We start from the raw sequence: 20,053 nt of genomic DNA on the forward strand, positions 1-20,053 counted from the left end.
TCCAAAACTACTCGTTTTTTAATTTAAGGAACAAAACACAAGTTATAAACAAATAAATTTATAAAATATACATAATAAAGCATTGGTTGTGAGTCAAAAGAGCAGATTACCTTCCAAGATACCAGATTTTAAAAAAGCTGAAGTAAAACTCTCTTAAGGTTTTATTGACAGGTAAACTTAGAAGGAGAGGAAGATGACAAGCTTATCTGAACACAAAAGAGAAAGGCCTGGACATATTTACATCTCACAAGCTGTTAACCAGCAGGTGGACTGCAGAAACTGTGATAAATATGGAAACCATCAGCCTTGACTAGTCTACTACCAAGCCAGTGCTACATGGGGCCAACATGCAGTCACTTGCAGGGAACAATTTTTTCTAGTACATCAAGCCCAGACTTTTAAAAATACTGGAATGATAGTTACTATCACTGCACCTGGAAGATGATCCCATCTTAGCCTATTAACTCTTTCACAAACATTAGCCTAAAAGACCTTCGCTTGAATTTATACCCAGAAAAGTCCATCTTACACTCATTTTTGCTCAGCCTCCACTCTAAAACAGCAGCTGCTGAAGGTACAATTTTCCCCCTCCAAAATAGTCTCTCATTTCCATAATTGTGTGTCACTATCTGCCTCTTTAGTTCAAGACTTCCTGGTGCTGATGTCCAAAAGCAGACATCAGTACATTAGAGAATTTACCAGACTCCCACAATTCAGTTATTCTGTATTCTGTCCCAGATTCTTCTTAAAGTTGTACAGTATGCCCAAATTCCATATTTTTGTCCATTGTCCCTTTTCCCCCTCTTTCCCCTATTGGTGGCTTTTAAGTACACCTCCCAGCAGGGATGTATGGAGAATTACAGAGACTCCTAATTAAACGTTTATGTCCACTTACTGCTCACTTCCTCCACTTGATTTCAATGGCGACAGAAACACACTTTTGAATGAATGAATGAGTAGTAAAAGAAAAAAAATCTCCAGATACACGTTATCAGCCAGTTAGAGACAGCCCTAACCCAGCTGAAGTTTAAGGCACTCATCTTTTACACTGAGTTTACAACAAAATATTTAAAATGTGTATTAAAATGCCAATGCAAGCGTTGCCCCGTTACCTAAATCTATTTTCCAAACCCTGGCAACGACTTTTATCCAGTGCAGTAGAACCAGTACAGCTGGAGGGCATTTTGAAGGCACAAGTAGATGAGCCACAGTAGCTTCCTTTGCTATCCATCAGTGAGGACTCAATGAAATACATTTCCTCAAGGAACAGAACTAGTCTGTTCTTTCACAGGGGTGGCTATTACTTCTTGTTGCTCTCCACAGATATTTTTACCAATGTTACCAAGTCTGCTGGACAATCATGCCACCAAGCAGCAGATGGGAAGCTCCCACCAGTAAGTCATTTATAATACAAGGACAAGAATGGTCCTGGAAATGCAGTTTCAGCACTGTGCATGGTACCACCTTCCATTCCTGTAGTTCAAATGGAACCTAACAGTCCTTCAAAGATTGGCCATTGTCTATCACCTCAGCTGCATACCCCCAGTCAGAGCTCCGTTGAATGTCCTGGAAAAATAACTGCTGCTGGAGGCTCTTTAGACTGTTTAAAACTTCTGGAGAGAGTTCTTGGAAGATCTCCTGTTTTTCCTGATCCTCCTCTTCTTCTTCCTCCTCCTCTTCCACAAGGTCCTCAGGAGGCAGAGGAGAACATCTAGAGATGTAGCCCTGGTCTGACTGCACTGACTGTCTTTGGTCTTTGCATTGGTCATCAAAGACCAGCTGGTGTTGCTTATTAGTGTCCTCTTGGCAGAGGGATGGCTCTGAAGGAACAACACTCTGCTGATAAAGAGAGTACATGAGTCCATTCAGATGGTGTCTCAGTTGACCTGAGAGGTTTGCAGGACTCTGGTCATCAATTGCTGAAACTCTGGAGTCATCATGGAGGATGATGTTGTTCCTCATTGAAAAGCTTGTCTCCAGAAGAGGAACTCCTTCCATACAGTCCTCATTACTCAGCACACGATGACCAAGTATGTTTTGATTTTCCATGGAAGACACAGGCTCCACTACCTGAACTAGAGGAACCTCATCCATAGGAAGGACCATGGTCTGAGAAGTCAGGTCCTCACATGGATTAAGTTGAGGCTGCAGTTTACAGCCTCCACTTTCATCTTCATGCATATTGAGGTTAATGACATAACAGCAGTTTGGGTCAGGCTCCTGTAGGTGCAGTTGGTGCTTCACAATTCCACCGGGTTCACTTAGCAGTGAATCCACCTGGCTCTCTCTGTTTAGAGACTGCAACTCTTCTTCATTATCTAAGCAGATGGTTTCATTCTCAAACCAGTCTGGGTGCTCTGTCTGCCAGTTTTTGAACTTTAGCACTGCCTCTTTCAACTTCCTCCCACTGGGGGTATCAATATAATTTTCAGCTGTGATTTCCTGGATTCGATGGATGCGCCCAGGTTCAAACTTCTCCAAATCCTGAATCCGAAAATAAATATCTTCAAACTTGTCCATCAGTTGATACCTGGATGTGACATTGAACAGATCAGGGATATCTTTCTCACTAGTTATCCCCTCAAAATAGCAGACTATATACATTCCAAAACAGGCTGGCTTCTTGAAATCTGGCAGGATCAAATTCAGGGCTGGGGTGAACAGATCTCCCACTGGCTTTTGCTGATCTTGTTTGAGACACACTGGCTCACTCCCAAGCATGGCCTGCCATTTGGCCTGGGTGCCCCGCGAGCACAAGATGATGATCTTTGAAGACAAGTCTTCCATTTCCTTCTTCTGTCGAGTAAGCCAGGGTAATGGCCCTAACTCTGAGATCTGATGATCTTCTAGCAGATCTAAGGCTACAGCAGTGCCACAGACCGTCATCAGAAACTCTGCAAACTTTAGCACCACGTCCACATACAGCAGGTGATCAGCAGAGTACACAATCCAAACCTTTCGGGGTTTCAAGGGTGGCAGAGGAAGGTCGGTATATGTTGCTGCTGAAAGGCAAACATTTGTCTCAACAACATTCCTAAAATGCTAAGAGTGCAAGCCAGCAGCAATCACCATAAGTGAATACTAACAAAAGGCTCTAGAAACTACCACTTTCAAAGCTATTTTGGCAACAAATGCAGACAACATATTAGAAGTTTAATATGAAGGTTCAGGCAGTGGAGCTATGTTTTATAATAATGCCTGGATGTTTCATGGAATTTCACCACACAAAAATAATACACCAGCTTCAAAAGGCCAACAAGCATAGCTATATTCTCTGTTGGAAAGCTGAGTGCACCCACCCCAAAACTCATTGCTATTGCTATGGCTTAGATGATGAGCAAACGTTCTTTTGCTAGTACAGCCCCATATGAGTCAAAAGCCTCACCACTTTATCAAGCAATTGCCTCCCATCTGACAAATACAACATTTCAAATTGCATATGCAAAGTTTCTTTTTGTTAACAGAAAGATCCTAAGGCTACCTTTTGGTTTTGAGAAACACCTATAGTGTAGTAGAGCCCATGAGAGCCCCTTCTGAACAATTGTATAAGACTTACAGAAAACAGCACATGTACTTGATAGAACACAGGCAGGACCACCTTACCTGTTTGCAAATCATTGTGGTTGCATTTCCCTTGCTGCTGCCCTGGAAGAGAGAGAAAGTCACTGTCAGTTCTGAAAACATGAAATAAGAGGAAACCCTTAAAATGACAATCCCTTCCAAAGATTAAGCTAAGAAACCTTTGGTTGTGCAGAGATGAAATCATGGGGAGAACGAAGCCTAATGGAAAAAGATACGCTAAATGAATGAAGACTCTTCTACAGCTGATTTTGTTATGCACCTCACTATGTGTTTCCTTTGAGAGGAGAAGGAATGCACTCAAAACCAATTTTCTCTATCTTCCCCAGATCTGGCCAGCCTCAAGAACTCCAATTGTTCTTCTACTAAGTAGAAGAGGCTTTTTTAGAGACAGCTTTTTCTTAAGAGGTTTCTCTGAAAAGATGACTAGAACATTATAGCTACATATTATATGAAGGTTTGATGTCAGGAAATTCTCCATAAGACTTCCAGATAAAAAAAAACCCCACACACTTAGGTAAAAAAACCCAACATCTAGTGAGTAGAACAGTTCCCCTGTGATAGCTTCTTTATGGTGGTAGCACAAAAGACTAGGAATCAGCCCTTAACAACCCAATTTTCCAACCCACTCATTGTCAACCTGTGTCCTGTTTTTCTTCTTCCATCTTCATTGAAAAGTATTATTTCAAATCACAAAAGTATAAAATGGATTTTTTTAGACTTTGAGGGACAGGGGAAAGACTACACTCTGGACAAACAGGAAGCTTTTGTCCTTCAAAACTCCTGTGCAGTACAGGAGTAAAATAAAAGATACCTGTAGTAATCTGCGGGAAACAAAGCTATGAAGCTAATTTTCCCCCTCACGAGCTCTGAAACACTAAGAAAATGGAGTATCAGAAAGCCTAATCATGGAAGGCTTTAGATAACTACCTGGATGGTATTAAGATGCTACAAGTCCTACGATGTAAAGCAGAAGGTGTTTATATGGACATTATCTCAGTGGCCAGACTCCAGAACAGCAAGGAAGAAAACAGAAATAGGAAGAGCTACAGAAGAAAAAATATAGCACTGAAAGTCTTTTCTTCCTAGCCAGTGCGAGTCTTACCTGCTCGTTTTTTGGTCATACAAACCACACCTGCTATGACAGATCCCACCAGTAACACACAGATCCCAGTGATACACCAGTAGAGCCATATAATCATATCACCTGCAGCATAAAAATAGTGTTTGGACATTGCTTTACAGTTTCACCAAAGAACAGAAGCTTCTTGAGCAGCAGGGGCCAAGGGAGAAGAAACCTAAACCTGCCCAAAACCACGGGTAGTCCAGCACTTCCCCCTTACAACATAGCACTGTCACTTCTCAAAATTAATTCCTGCTTTCACGATGAAGAAAACTTGTTCTACAAAGAACCATATGTGCCAGCACATTAAAAATACAGAGCAATATCCTTCCTCTAAGCAATGTTTATCCAGCTTTGACATGGATGCCACCCATGCCTTGCTTGCTCATGTAGTCTATCTTACAAAAACAGATTAAAAAAACCCAAAACATCATTTTGGGTCATGTATTTTTTTTAGTCTACAGGTGCTTTTTTTTAAATATTGGACAAACTAGCTCCTTACCGGTGCTGTTGAAGCTAAAAAAAAGATGTCAAATCATTATGCACATGATTTATCTTGATGTTCATAAAAATGAATATATGCAAGCTATTATCTCCAGAAGCTGCTTTATATTATGCAAATTTTTTAACACTGAGCAAAGTGACAGAAAGTATTTTATATTAAGACTCTTCTTGTCAAAACTGCTTCTCAAAGAATTTTATGCAAGTGAAGTATCTGTAAAAAATTTGCTCTTTAGGGTTCACACTGCATACAAACACTTTCCAAGCTGCATCATGGTGAAGTAACACTTAACACAATTAAGTCTGAATTCAGTGTTACAGGGGGACGTTTCCTGCCCATCAGATCATTCCCAGGGCAGATCATTTTGTTATTCTATTTGACAGGAAAAGAGCAGCAAGAAAAGTTTCAGGGTATTGGAAAAACTTCTTACCTGATGGGTCTGTAGCTGCAAAAGAGAATAGTCAGATTAGAAATTCAGCTCTCATCTGTAAAACCATGGAAATCTAATTTACAGAAAAGCAGTTCTCACTTGGAGCTGGTGAACATGGGATGAAAGCAGAGTGTCTCAGACAGTCTGTGCCACAGTTTGCAAAGAACGGCTGAATCTGCAGTTGAAATAAATTCAGAAAACAGAAGCTACTCTTAAAAGCAATTTTTCCCCACTTTCCTTTTTCCCTGCCTCTAACATTCCCTGTATTTTAGCAGAGACACAGAATTCCAATTTCCCTTTAGAAAACAAGTTTAATCGAGAATTTTTTACAGTATACATTTAAAAACCAATGAGGTCCTGAGGCTGCATATTTGCCATTCCCACTCCATAGTCTACAAACTTGACAGCCCCATATTAAGGAAAATCCAATGTCTGCAGAGAACATCTCCATAAAAAAAATTGTTCATCCATAATCATGATTCACCTAAAAGAGGCAATTAGGAATTAGCCAATCTTAGAACAAAACACTGTGCAAAAAGCATAGTATTCCTCAGCTGCTCACTGCTGGCTTGGTGAACCTACCTGTATTTCATAGTTGCAGCAAGTTCTTATATTCTTCTCTATTTTGATTGTGACATTCACTTGCTGTTGCAGTCCACTCTGTAGAAATCAGATGCAAATTATAAGGGAAGGAAGAAAATAGAATGAAAGCAGGAAAAAGAAAAGGAACTGACAGAAGAATATGAAGGGCTCCAAATAGCAGGTATTTCAATTAATTAATTTATTTATTTAGAACAAGAAACCCACAGAGAACAAATGGGATAAATGGTCTGGCCACCATCACTGCAAGTGCCCTGTGTAACAGACATGGTAATAAAATTAAGACAACAGCCTAAGGCTGCACAGGTAACAGGAATCTATTAAAGATGTACATTTTATAACTTCAAATGTGTTAACTTAAACTTACAGTTTCTTAGTAATGTAAGTGTTATTAATGTGTAGATATTAGTAGATATTAATAGGCTCCCTTGTATAATTAAAATGCTGTCAACATTTCTGCAAGTAGAACATGCAAGTAAGTTGTCCTTGTTACCTGCTGTATACAAATCAGTATAATGGCAATCTAAATATATTCTTTACAATAACCTGCAGATACATACTTCAAAATGAGGTATATTTCTCTCTGCCAGGGAAATATGCACATAACTGTACCAGCTGTGTCAGTTATAAATGACACAATAAAGGCATATTAGTGCATGCCATTTGAAGGGATTTAAGTACGGAAGGAATGGAAAGATTAAGCAAATTGAATGCCAATATATCCACCCTCTCCCAGGGAAGGGTGGGGACTGGTACCAAATATTCAGCATTTCTCCTTCCTCAGATGCCTGAGAGGGAACACCCTAGATCTACTTTGAGATTCTGAGCAACACAGGCTGTAAAACTTACAGGAACAGATTCTCAGTTTGATAGAAATATGTTACAAAACCACCCATTCTTGATCTAAAAAATGTAATTAACACCCCCCATCACATTTGATAAACGACTTGAATGACTTACTGAAACCTCAGTTTTGGTTGATTTGTTTAGTCTTATCCCCCAGGTGTTGGCTTGACAAAGATAATAAAGCTCAGACAGTCAAATATCTCTTTTACATCTTTTATCCACCAAATTCTGAAGTTTCCATTCACAAAGTTAATTAAAAATCTGTGAAAATAAGTCACTGAAAATTGCTGTACAAGCACATTTGTTACACCTCCTACATCATGGCTCCAAGTCTTTGTTTAGTTGTGATTTGTCTAAATTACCACAGAGGATATAACATAAAGATAATTACCTCAGTGAAATCACGTGTGATCATTTTACACTTCTTCTCATTTAGGAAACTGGTCACATGAATTTGGTATTGGGCTGCCTCCACCCATGGGTTAAAGCTTACAAGCAGAGTTGTATCATCTAGACTTTTACCTTGGATCCTGGGCTCCCACAAACTGCCTGGAAATAGTGAAGATATCCCCAAGTTTCATAACTGTCAAATATTTCAACAGAGCACCCATGTTGAAATAACCCAAACAGAAAAAACTTTACCTGTCTTTATGCATGGGATGGTTCTTTTCATTAGTGAGTCCTTGCAGTCTGCAAGAAAGACCAACAGTGACTATCTAGAAAAATTATACTTCCGTTTAGGAAAAGAATCAACTTTCTTAGCAGAAGCAAGACACTTAACTTAGTCTTTTTGATGAGACTAAGCAGCAGGAAAATTCTGCAGCCAAATAGTATTGGTTTTCGATGTGTAAACTAACCCCTCCACCAATTTTATGGTGAGTTTTTATTCCAGGAAGCATATAATTAACAAGAAAAGATCAAAACATACAATACTATTATAACAGTAATATTTGACAACTCCTGTTAATGTAAGACTTGTGTAGAGAGTCATAGAGGAATTAAAACTTCTTACTGATTTCTGGACCTTGGGAGTGCCACAGTGATAAATCCATCCAAAAGCTGTCTGTCTCAGGAAATCTGGGAGGCTGGAATCTTTCTTGAGCCTAAAACACTCTTCCACATTTCTACTTCTGTGTCATTCAATAGATTGGCCCTGCTCTTAGGGACTGTCAGAGTCAAATCCAGAGTAACATATTCAATATTTAGCAATGTGGGTTCTACAAATCTCAGACTAAACTGCCCCTCTCCTCCAGGGCTCAGACACAAAAGGAACAACCTCACTGCATAAACAGCTGAAAGAAAACATTGCATATCTTAAATTTTCAACTTTGAATGTTGGAAAATATGTGTGTTCTAATCAGCAAAGTGCCCTGCAACTGCTGAGGTTGACACAATGCACTAGGTTTCTGAACAGTGCAGGATAAAAGCCAGGAAGTTGTCAGTATGATCCGGTATAAGAGCTGAAAGCCATGTGCTCCCCTTGCTTTTCCAGCTTACATGACTGAAACTTCATGTACTATGCCATTTTGTAACTACAAAGTCACCTTGACAACTGTAAGCAAGTTAAGAAGAAAATTATGAACTAGTTTTCAAGCTATATTGAGTGTCAAATATTTATAAATGAAGTGCAGCCAGAGGGCACTACAGATGCTCAGTATCTTCAGGGAAAAACACCAACCAAACAAGCTCTTTATAGATTATAAGAAAATTTTCATATACACAAAAGAAGGTCAGGCACTCAGCTCTACCAGGTGTCTTGATAAATTATGCCTCACCGTGCCTTTGAAATCAATCTTCACTTGCCTAAACTTAGTATTAGATTCCAGACTTGACTCATTCTGATTTGGAAATTCTGGCCTGTATTACCAGCTTTTTAGCAAGTCCAAGGATTTGTCCAGCTTTCCTGAGCTTATAAAAATTTTTCCATGTAGGAACTAGAGATAACCAGAATCAAAGATTTTGACCTTCAAAGAACAGTCCCTCTGTGGTGACTTGTAGCACAAATGATACACTGACTTTATATATATATACCACAGAGTAGCACCATGGACCTTCTATACAGCAATATTCAGGAAAAGCAACAAGTTTTTATCATACTGTCACCCTACTGCCAAACTTGCTCACAGCTGATGTGTCTGGTCTAGAAAAAAAAAAAACCTAGAGGTCCACAAACCATCACAGTTCTAAGCTAACTAAGTAACCTAGAGCATCTCTTACCAGGCACTGTGAGAGCCATGGACTTGCAATTGTGGTCTCCAGCTACTCCCAGTTTGGGCAGGTGGTAGACAGTCACTTGGTAAGTCTGGCCAGGTTCCACTTCAAAACGGTCAAAAGTGAAATTCCACTGAAAACAAAACACATTCACAAGGACATAAAACAAGAATATTATTCTATAAAGGTTCTGTAACTAACATCTAACATGGTCCTGATGCACTGTGTTCCCTCATCCCATATGACCCTTTTTCTGAAGTTTGACTATAAAAATAAAAACCAAACAACCCAGAACTCAGGTGTATTAAATGTACCATTCCCCTGGTCTATCTCAAATTCTTCTGTTTGGACTGAGAAAAGTGCAGTTATTTTGCGTGACCTCTGAACTCTTTCAATACTTTCATGCCAAACAACAGTGTGGAGTTTCCACTTAATTTCATCCTGAACTAGAAGGAAATAAGGCTAAAATATTCTGAAATTCTAGTTGAGTATGAATCTTGCAGTGTTGTGCAAGTGCTAACCAGTTAGAATTGCACTTATACATACACAATTCTGTACTTGGCCATTCCATACAGATCTTCTTAAATCTATACTGCTTTCCATATAGCAGCAAAGCTGTGCAAATTGTGGGAGAGACGCTGGCTCCAGATGGTGAGCCAACTACAGCCCTGTTCTATATGGTAAGGAACAAATGCCAGGTTTCTGCTGTTCACAAAGGGAGCTTAGAATCTTTTTGACAAGTTTCCTAGACTGAGTGTCAGCTGAAGGACCACCCCCAAGGTTGGTGCTTTCCTCAACAGCAAGAGAGTGCAAGAAAGAAGTGGAAGTAAAAAGAAGGGTTAAGTTAAAGAGAAGGCTATGAATGTCATGGCTGTCAAGAAGAATGCAAAAACTACATCCAGAAAAATTACATATGCTGGGCACCGAGAGCAACAATTCTTAAAACCTAAAGGATGGGAAGAGTGGAAAAGAAAGCAAGATGAGTAAGCAGCTTGTACATGGTTACACACAAGCATAAAACAAACTGGAAACAACTCCAGGTTGCAAGCTCAGTATCTTGACGATTTAATCAACTCTAATCAGTCTGTACTTTTTAATCTATAACCTTGCTGTATGACAGTGAAAGTAGAAACAAACCCATGGACTAGAAAAAAAACATTTTAGAGCCTTTTGCACTCACCCGGCCTCCATCTGGACGGACCTGAAGTGGCAAGTTGTTCTGAAAGTCAAACTGGGCGCAGATCTGTTGGTTGCTGTTCACTTGCATGACAGCCAGCTCTGCCCCTCGGAGGTACCAGATGCTAGCTGCATGCAAAGGGGCAAAGAGAGCTGTCTCTTCCAGTCATCTGCATATGCAGAGATTGCAACCCTCACAAAGATTACCACTGTGTCTTCTTATCAGAGTCTTACTTTTTTTAAGCACTGGAGATTGCAACACAAGAATAACTGGCCATAAAAAAAGCGAGTGCATTGTGTTGACTTACAGCACTTTCAGCTTAAGTGTTGTCCTGCATGATAAAAGCTTCATCTGGGTAAAGGAAGGGGTGGAGTAGAGGGCAACTTTATTCTTCTAGACACCCCATCACTTACACAGGTTGTGTTTAGCTCTGCCTCTCAAGGCTTTTTCATGCAGTTTAGGCACCAAAGTAAATACACACCTGCTTCTACACTACTGCAGCTTTACTGAGATAATGCTAGACAGCCCTCAGACACAGGACATGTAGAAAAAAAGAAACTAATGTGCTTAACTCTGTATTGAATCAGTGCAAAACTATGGACGAGAGCATGCAGGGGGAAACACTGTATGCAAACAAACAATCAACGATATTTGGAGAGTGAGAAAACCTGACTTACTGGTACTCATTTAGGCTCCAACAATGAGACAATTATTCCTTTATCAAGACACAGCTGCATATAGGATATGTAAGTAACAAGGACTAGATTACCTGAAAAAGGAGGAACTTGCACTGGGTTAACAGTGCACAAGCAATTCAAATTAATTCTCATTTGTTCAGTTCACAGATGCAATTCCTCTGCATGAGACTGCTGCAGTTATTACTATGCCTATGAAAGGCAATGCAGTGTGAGACTCCTTTCTCCTCTTGCTGCCATGGTAAAGGTGTGGTCTGCTTGATTTAATTTTTATCTGCTTTTCCCATTTGAAATGACATTATCCCACATTTGTGGAAACATCTGAGATCCTTGAATACCCAGCACACACAAAGACCTGATACAATCACCAAATAAATCCAATTCAACCCCCAAACCGAACAAAATGAAACAGCCAAACCCTCAAATTTCAAAGCTCTGCTTCTATAACTCGATCAGTAAAAGACTTCAGTAAAAGACTTCATAATTCTCCTCACTATCCTTACTAGATCACACCTAATTCCTCCACTCCACATTCACATTAAAGAACCACCACTTACCATCAGTGGCCACTTTCCATTCTATCCGAAGCACAGGGAGCATGTTTCCATCCATCTGATGGAAAACATCAGAAGAGACATGAAGACTGCTTGGAGCAGAAGGAGTCCACTGGGAAATTTGCAGCCAGCTTGCCTCCATGCATGTACCTGTCCAGCAAATAAAAGCCACCATTTAGAGCAGGGCTGAGGAAAATCTGCTTATCTGCAATTATGCTCTGCCCTTTGGATTAGCATTAGTCAGAGGGAACAACTGGTTGATAGACTGCTTCACAGTTCAGAAAGGGAGTTTTTAGCATACAAGCACTTCATAATTTGCCTGTAATATTCTGAACTCACTCATTCTAGTAACTTACACTTCCTCTTGTCCTTAAAATCCATTAGTAATTTTCACAACCAGTCTAGTCAAGTTAAACAGGTCAAATAAATTTATTCTTGTAAATCCATACCTTGGTGCCAAAACACTCCTATGTTAGAAGACTAGTGCTAGGTTCCAGCCTTTCAATGATAAGAAGTCTGTCAGAGAAATTGTTCCAATAGTAAATTACTTTCTGTTTAAAATACACCTTCTAATTTGAATATACATCTGAACTTAGATTCCAACAACTGCTTGTCATGCCTTTCCTAAACTAATGAGTTCTCTGGACAGAAAAATGATTTATGCATGTCAATACAGTGTTAGGAAAAACTGGTCCTGTAATCTCATCCGAAAACAAAGTCAGGTACGACAGGCATTAGACAGACACGATCAACTTAACCTTCTGTAAAACATTTGACTTATCAGAGCATATTAAAAATAGATGCTGAGTATCAATGAAGCACAAACTCAGGAAGAACTAGGCTGACAAATCAAGGAGCTGCAAGTGGGAAGTCATTAATGTTTGAATGTTTTAAATAAGGCTGTGGGGAGTGAGTGTAGGCCCACTGAGATGTATTTTTCTAAAAAAATATCAACAATCTAGAAGTAAATATAAAATAATTCTTGATAGAGCATATGATAACTGTCAGACTAGGGGGGATGGGAAGGCAGAACTGTCGGTAAAAATAATCTGAGTCACTTTCTATATTGGACCCATTCAGACAACACTTCCTGACACACTGTAATATCTAAGTACATGTAGTGTAGGCCATATTTACCAAATGAAAATTTCTAAGTGTATTTATTTATAACAGAACTGCAGAAAAACTAGCAGAAAAACTAGAGTTGTGTCATGCCATCTACAAAACATAAGAACAGACTTGTATGATCACTGAACACATCAAAACAGGAATAAAATAGAAGAGGTAAAATTACATGGACTGGGGACATTGGTATGGTATTCTTGTAGCTACTTGTTGCATCCACACTAAACCACTGTACTACTGAAAAGAGAACAATGAAGAGCAAGAGAATAAATCTGTAGGTTGAACTCCTCAAAAGCAAACCATGTTTTGCTACCAGTTTCAGCTGGTAGAAATCCACACTAACAAAACCTAAATGATTCTATGAAAGATTGCTCTCTCAGTTCCATTTTCCACTTATTCCCTTGTATACATTAAAAAAAAAAAATAAGCGGGTTGTGTGATGATTTGGTTCACATAAAAAAAAAAAAAAAAAAAAAAAGATCTGCCAAACAAACATTTCTTAATTTCCTTGGTGGGTTACTCTGTCAGGCTGAGCTCCAGGAAGCAGCTAAGCCTGCAGGCCCACTACCATCAGCACTGTTCCAGGGGAAGCAGTGCGAGTATGCAGCCATCAACTGTCAGGGACATAGGTGGGTACAGCACCTTCCCCCAGCAGTTTGCCATTACACAGTGCAGAGTTAACTCCCCATCAAAATACATTTTTGGTCTTTTTTGCTAGGTCAGTGATTGAAACAGTGGAAAGTGAGCACTATCCTTTCTTGTGACAGCATGGTTTTAGGCTTAGGAAGTAATTCAGACAACCCTAAAATGCTCATTCTACTAGAAATACCTCTAGAAAAACTGGCAAGATTAAAGTACCTTTGAGAGAAGAGGGCACTAAGCACTGAAAAAATTAAATAAATATTTCCCCAAGAACAGAAAAGCAAGAACTATACAGCAGAATTTAAACCAAATACTCAAATGAGGCTGCATTTTAATGGGAGAGCTGCAGTTTGGCTTAACCATGTTGGCTGTATTCCAATGGCTACCTGCCAGCGGGAAATATGATTCAATCTAATCCCACACAATCCCTCTCCTTGACAAGAAGGTTTTAAATCTGGTTATTTTCCACACAGCCTTCTCCCTGATCTAGCATGCCAATTGAGGCTACAAAAATACTTGTTCCAGTCTGATACAGGGGTGGGCATTGAGGCAAAAATGAACCTGCTGAGAACGACAACTGCAGAGAAAAGCCAAGGAGTTCTGCAGCACTGTCCAGATTGCCTCCATGGACAAATGCAGAACATTCTCCCTTTTCTAACAATATTACCCATAGTTATAAAATATTTCAGATGCATGTCATTGCCAAGACTTGACCCCTTACACCTGATACATTCAATATATTTGCTCAGTTGGACTTAAAGTAACTATTTCCTTTTCCAACTCATTGTATCATTTAGGTTAGAAAAGACCTTTAAGATTGAGTTAATTCATTGGACTGGATGCCAAATATTTTATATTAATTGCTCTCATCTGCTCCCCTTTTTAACTTCCAGTTCATACAGTAATTTTTCAAGTACTGGTTTACAATGAGTATTTACCGACAAACTTGTTCTAAAATTCCCATTTCTTGAAAAACAGACTGTCCCAACTTTAAATAGAAACTAAATAAGTTGGGTTGCGTTCCACCCACTCAATCCCCAAACCCTCTCCAGAAAAAGACTTAACTTCCCATTTCTCTTTTAGTTGGAGCTGATTATGGACCAAACAAAAAACTCCCAAAGCAAGGCATGATAGCAGTGCTTCACTTTACATAACTCTAATTCTGACAGGAAGAACTTGCCAGATGAACCCAGTTAAAAACCAAAACAAAACAATAAACAAAATATGATCTGATGAGAAAACTGTAATGAAGAAAAAAATTACTTACTATTTCTTACGAGACAGTTTAAATCCTGTAGGGGAAAGAAAAAAGAATATTATTCTCTGAATAGAAACAGGATAGACAGCAATTTGCTTTTACTTGGTGGCCCGAGGTATAGTGAAATGAGGCAATCAGGTGTTGCTAATTACGAAGTGGGAGGCGTGAGCTTGTGTTAAGCCCACCTGTGCCCAATTGGGGCTTACCCCAGCTGCGCATGAGCAGGATTGGGCAACCAATAAAAGGTGAGCTTCCGAATGCATGCTCAGCTCACTCTCGAGCAGCCAGAGGAGGAGGTTAGCTGAGTCCAGAGCAGAAGCACGGAACAAGGCTAGCCAAGTCTAAATGCAGCAAGTTCAGAGCACTCTATGTGCACCTTGGCAAGAACACCTGTTTGACTTCGAAGCGTCATGCCCCAAGAAAGGTTTGTCTGCTACACTGAGGGGCAGAAAAAAACCCAATTCATGTAATAACGACACACACACAAAGTGGAAGAGTTGATTAAGGGAATGCAAAATCTCCCTTATAAGGAAAGGTTGAGGGAGCTGGGCCTCTTCAGCTTGGAGAAGATGAGAATGAGGGGTGACCTCATCAATGTTTATAAATACATAAAGGGAGAGAGCCAGGAGTATTGTTCCAGGCTTTTCTCAGTGACACCCAATGACAGGACAAGAGGCAACTGATATAAGTGTGAGCATAGCAGCTTCCATATAACCATGAGGAGAAATTTTTTTTACTGTGAGGATAGCAGAACACTGGAACAGGCTGCCCAGGGAGGTTGTGGAGTCTCCTTCTCTGGAGACATTCAATACTGGCCTGGACACGTTCCAAGTGACCTCCTGTAGGTGACCCTGCTCTGGCAGGGAGGTTGAACTTGGTGATCTTTTGAGGTCCCTTCCAACCCCTAACTTTCTGTGATTCTGTGAATTAACCATCAGTAAATGTCGCACAAAGTTTATGATCAGAAAACAGGAGGACAGCAGGCATGAAATCTGTGCACACCCTAAGCTGCATCAGCTATGGACAGTTTTTCCTGATGCCTCATAAGAAGCACAGAAAAAACGTTTAGTAATTACCAGATTTGTATGTAGGACATGGTGATTTTACTTCCTAGAACAGTATATAAAAGACAACCCATGATAAACAAATATTAATCAGAATTAAGACTTCTTCCTGATATAAAGAAGCAACCATAAGTTACGTGAGCTCTGCCTAGTTTTTCCCAGGTATGTTTTGTTGACACAGGAAGACCCCATGGTCACCAGAGAAAAAAGCACGTAAGCTTGCTTGGTTAATGGGATGCAAAATCCTAGCAATAAAGGAAATCTCAATTTTTCATTGATTTTGTAACTCAAGGTGAGGACTAGGTTTCTTCCCACTTGTTTCCTATGTCTTGACATATAAAGGTGGGTATTAGTGTAACACTGTTGCTACAATAGAATTCATTCTAGCAGAGAAGGCATTACAAGGTTTTTAACCTCTCTGCAATTTGTTAAGGTCAACAGGACTTATGAACATATCACAGATATAGGTATATTGAAAAAAATTCAGTGCAACTAAATTTTTTGTTTGTGCTTAAAAGATCAAATCAGTCACAGGTAAGGGAATCAACTTAATCAGTTTAAACATAAACATCAATTTCATATGAACTGTACCTTTGCAATTATACCACATGTAATTATTGCAAACATACAGAAAAATCGTCCATTGAGTATTTAGATCCTGTTACACTTAAGAAAAATTGGTTGCAAGTGCAGTTAATAGAAATGCTTTTGCAACTTTGTATCTTCCAAATCCAACTTTCTTCCCTCCCACCCCAGAACACTCCCACATAGCACCTGCAACCTGGATCTTTTGATAATAGAAAAAACCTAGAAAGCAAGGAAGCAAATGCAGATTAAACCAAATCCAAACTAGCTAAACTACAATCACTGAAAAAGAAGAATATTAATTGTAACTACGAGTATGGAAAAGCAGATTAAGCTATTAAAAAAATATACTCCTAACACTTAAAATGCTCCATCGAACTTCCTTAGGGAAATTAATTGGTCTGACAAGGCCTGTTGGGTAAACAGGTAAAGTGGTTTTGTCTGGGATGCAATGAATTTTCTTCACAGCAGTGCTCTGTTTCTGATTCGTGACCAAAGCAGTGTTGATAACACAGGGATGTTATTACTGAGCACTGCTTATGCAGTATAAAGGCCTTTTATATTTCTTGCTCTACTACCCCCAAGCAGGTAGGCTGGAGGTGCACAAGAAATTAGAAAGGAACACAGCCAGAACAGCAGACCACACCTGACTAATGGGACACCCCAGACCACATGACATTGTGCTCCACAATAAAAGCTGGAGGAAGAAGGAGGAAGGCGGGGACATTTGGAGTTACACCATTTGTCTTCCCAAGTAACTGCTCTGTGTGATGATGAAGCCTGCTTTCCGGGGGATAATAAGCATCTGCTCACTGATGGAAATCAATTCCTTAATTCACTTTGCTTACACACACAGCTTTTGTTTTACCTATTAAACTGTCCTTATATTAATCAACAAATTTTCTTTCAATTTTTTTCCTATCCTACTGAGAGAGTGATCAGCTGTGTGGGGCTGAGCTGCCAGCTAGAGGTAAGCCCGTGACAGACAACATAAATAATTGCCTTTTAACCATGTTTTTTTTGGCTTGTAACATAATGACTTCTGTTAAAACCTGTCCCTTAATATCCAGTCATTTTGTCCTTCTGTGGTTGAAGTTATCAGTAATTACTGTAAACTGCATAATGACAAAGCCCTTATATAAATTATAAGGCATTTGCCTGAAGAGCAGAAGCCACATTGCTTTCATTTCAGTACTGGTGTTTCTGCTTATTAGCAAATATGACATGGTTAAATAAGTGCTGCATTTCCCATTTTAATGATCAATATGAATATTGAACCAGCTCAATGGATAAATGGATTTTCTCCTCTTCCAGGTCTATTGTCCCAAGTAAAGTGTTGGCAATGATGCTCCCAACATTGATGAGGAATCTGTGCCCTTTTTGACTTTCATTAAAAATCCAAGAGCTTAATCAGGAACCACCAGCTGGTGGATGAGGATTCAGAACTGAAACTTGACAAGATACCTCTTACCTTCCAAACACTGGGCTTCTGTGGGGACAAACAACATTAGTTTTTCTGATGTGCCATCATTCCCTAGCTCTACCCAGGATTTTCAAGGGGCTACATGAATTTTTTTCCTATCCCACACTAGCCTGTTTACCTGGTATTCCAGTAACTTTCTTTTTTTATGTGTAGCTGGCTATGTTGGAGTGATTTAAGCTTCTACAGTTAGTAAAGAATTTACAGGTTTACCACAAGAAGGTGGGGAAAGCATTCTCCCACCACGTGGCAGCCTGCACTAACTCAATTGTTGGCCTACACCCTTCCCAGTCCCCAACATGCTGAAGCGATGACCTAACAGCCCAAAATGCCCAGAACAATCTGCCCACCCAAGAAGCCCTCAGTATTCACATAAGGAAGAAAATCTGACAGAGGAGAAGACAAAGCCACAATGCAGGCAGTGATACAACAACCCCAAAGGATACCTAGAAAGCAGACACCATGAAAACCCTCATCTCCTTTTTAGGTACTGCCCAGGTGAACTGGGCTGGGCTGAAACTGTGGGCATGGTTTTTTTATATCAAGATAGTGTAAATCCATAGAATTATATCTGAGAGTCAGGACGCAATTAAAGAAAAAGACGAGTCAGTTTTGCAGCAAAATAAGTCAACTACTTCCTGACTCAAACTGGCACCAGGGGTAATATTTGTTGGTTTTCCCTTGTAAAGATCCAACCAACTCAAAACTTTCTGATACATTTGCCCATTTAGAAAGCATTAACAAAGCTCTGCTCAGCAGACCCTACTTGAATGAGCACAAATTTAGATGACAGTATAGCAATAAAATTACAGTGATTGTTTCTGCTTACCCATATAAAGTTAGAAGCACTGACAGAATTGAGATGTGTCAGTCCACACAAAACAGACAAGCGGAGAAATGGAAGGGGAGGAACAAAGATGAAGAGCTCTTCAGAAAAGCTGAAGATGGAGACCACAGCCAGGCAACATACTCTGAACATTATTATAGAAGGGGCTTAAATTGAGATGTTATTTTCCCATCACTTTCCTATTGCCTTGCACGCCTAACAAGAAAAGCTACAGGAACAGGTGCCATAAATGTGTGATTGTGAGGTGATGCCCAAAACTATTATCAGAAGAGGACAGGCACAGTCACCTCTACATGTTTGTTTGGCATATTTTCACAGAAAGCCACACAACTGCTTCTTTCACGCTTCTTTTCCCCCCAAGATTTATCTTGTTTTTGAAAAAAAGAACACAACATATGCCTTGGAGAACCATAGGAATCTGAAAGAAATGGGAAACTGATTAACAGCACCATGTCATAACAAATCTATTAAATTAATAGGAGGCCAAGATTTCCCAGCAGGATGCTGTGGCAACTAGCAAGAAACTGTTGTGATCTGGGCAAGCATCCAAGTTTCCTTTAGAGAGCAGCTGCTGAATGGGAAGGACTCCAGCTTCCAAAAATCTGCCTCTCACCTATGCGCCATTCTACATATCTTCCGAGGCTTGGTGGATTTGAAGTTTACTGCAGTTTCCCTTTCCTGTGTCCATTGTTAAATGAAGCAGAGACCCATAGGACATGAAGATGTTTCAGGAATAACTGATAAAAGACAATTTGCTTAATAAAGCTGGTAGGAAACAACCATCTTCTACAAAAGTGTTTTTATTTTTTAAGCATTTTTCTCTATAGTTGCTACATTTTTCTCCCGTTCTTGCATAAATTCTCAGCAAAATCAAATCCAAACTCAAAAGCTGAATCTTCTTCACAAAACTGATTTTAAAAGTTTTCTTTATCGTATTTTTGATAGTTTCGATCACTAATACTTTTTATGCTGAAGTTTGGTCATTTTGACCACTAATCCTTTTTGTTCCAAGAAGTCTAGAAATATTTTAGCAGAACTAAGTGTGACCATGGTTTACAGTAACATCATACACAGCAAAAAGTTCCCGCAGAGGGGAATGAGAAAAATCACAGAATTACAGAATTGTCACGGCTGGAAAAGACCTCTAAGATCACCAGGTCCAGCTGTCAATCCAGAAAAGCAAAATTAAAAAATAACAATCTAATTAGACCATGTCCTGAAGTCCCTCTCATACATGTTTCTTGAATACTTCCAGGGATGGTGACTCCACCACGTCCCTGGGCAGCCTGTTCCAGTGCCTGACTACTCCTTCAGTAAAGAAATTCTTCCTAATGC

At 39.6% G+C, this 20,053-nt stretch overlaps 1 protein-coding gene across 2 annotated transcripts in view; it reads right to left on the reverse strand.

Annotated features, from left to right (window-relative positions):
• Window positions 1-20,053, reverse strand: part of IL17RA (interleukin 17 receptor A) — a 23,610-nt gene continuing 3,557 nt past the window's right edge. The window contains exons 2-13 of one of the 2 annotated variants that reach the window (XM_071767890.1): window positions 14,752-14,776; window positions 11,721-11,867; window positions 10,472-10,596; window positions 9,298-9,424; window positions 7,723-7,770; window positions 7,472-7,629; window positions 6,217-6,294; window positions 5,734-5,809; window positions 5,635-5,649; window positions 4,685-4,786; window positions 3,604-3,645; window positions 1-2,999 (exon numbers count right to left, since the gene is read on the reverse strand). In XM_071767890.1, coding sequence (XP_071623991.1) covers window positions 1,492-2,999; window positions 3,604-3,645; window positions 4,685-4,786; window positions 5,635-5,649; window positions 5,734-5,809; window positions 6,217-6,294; window positions 7,472-7,629; window positions 7,723-7,770; window positions 9,298-9,424; window positions 10,472-10,596; window positions 11,721-11,867; window positions 14,752-14,776 — 2,451 coding nt within the window. In that variant the 3' untranslated portion in view covers window positions 1-1,491. Of the gene's footprint in view, window positions 3,003-3,603; window positions 3,646-4,684; window positions 4,787-5,634; window positions 5,650-5,733; window positions 5,810-6,216; window positions 6,295-7,471; window positions 7,630-7,722; window positions 7,771-9,297; window positions 9,425-10,471; window positions 10,597-11,720; window positions 11,868-14,751; window positions 14,777-20,053 lie in introns of both variants that reach the window. The other variant, XM_071767879.1, reaches the window with a different exon arrangement.

Source organism: Heliangelus exortis, chromosome 1 (assembly GCF_036169615.1).
Source record: "Heliangelus exortis chromosome 1, bHelExo1.hap1, whole genome shotgun sequence".
NCBI classification, from domain to species: Eukaryota; Metazoa; Chordata; class Aves; order Apodiformes; family Trochilidae; genus Heliangelus; species Heliangelus exortis.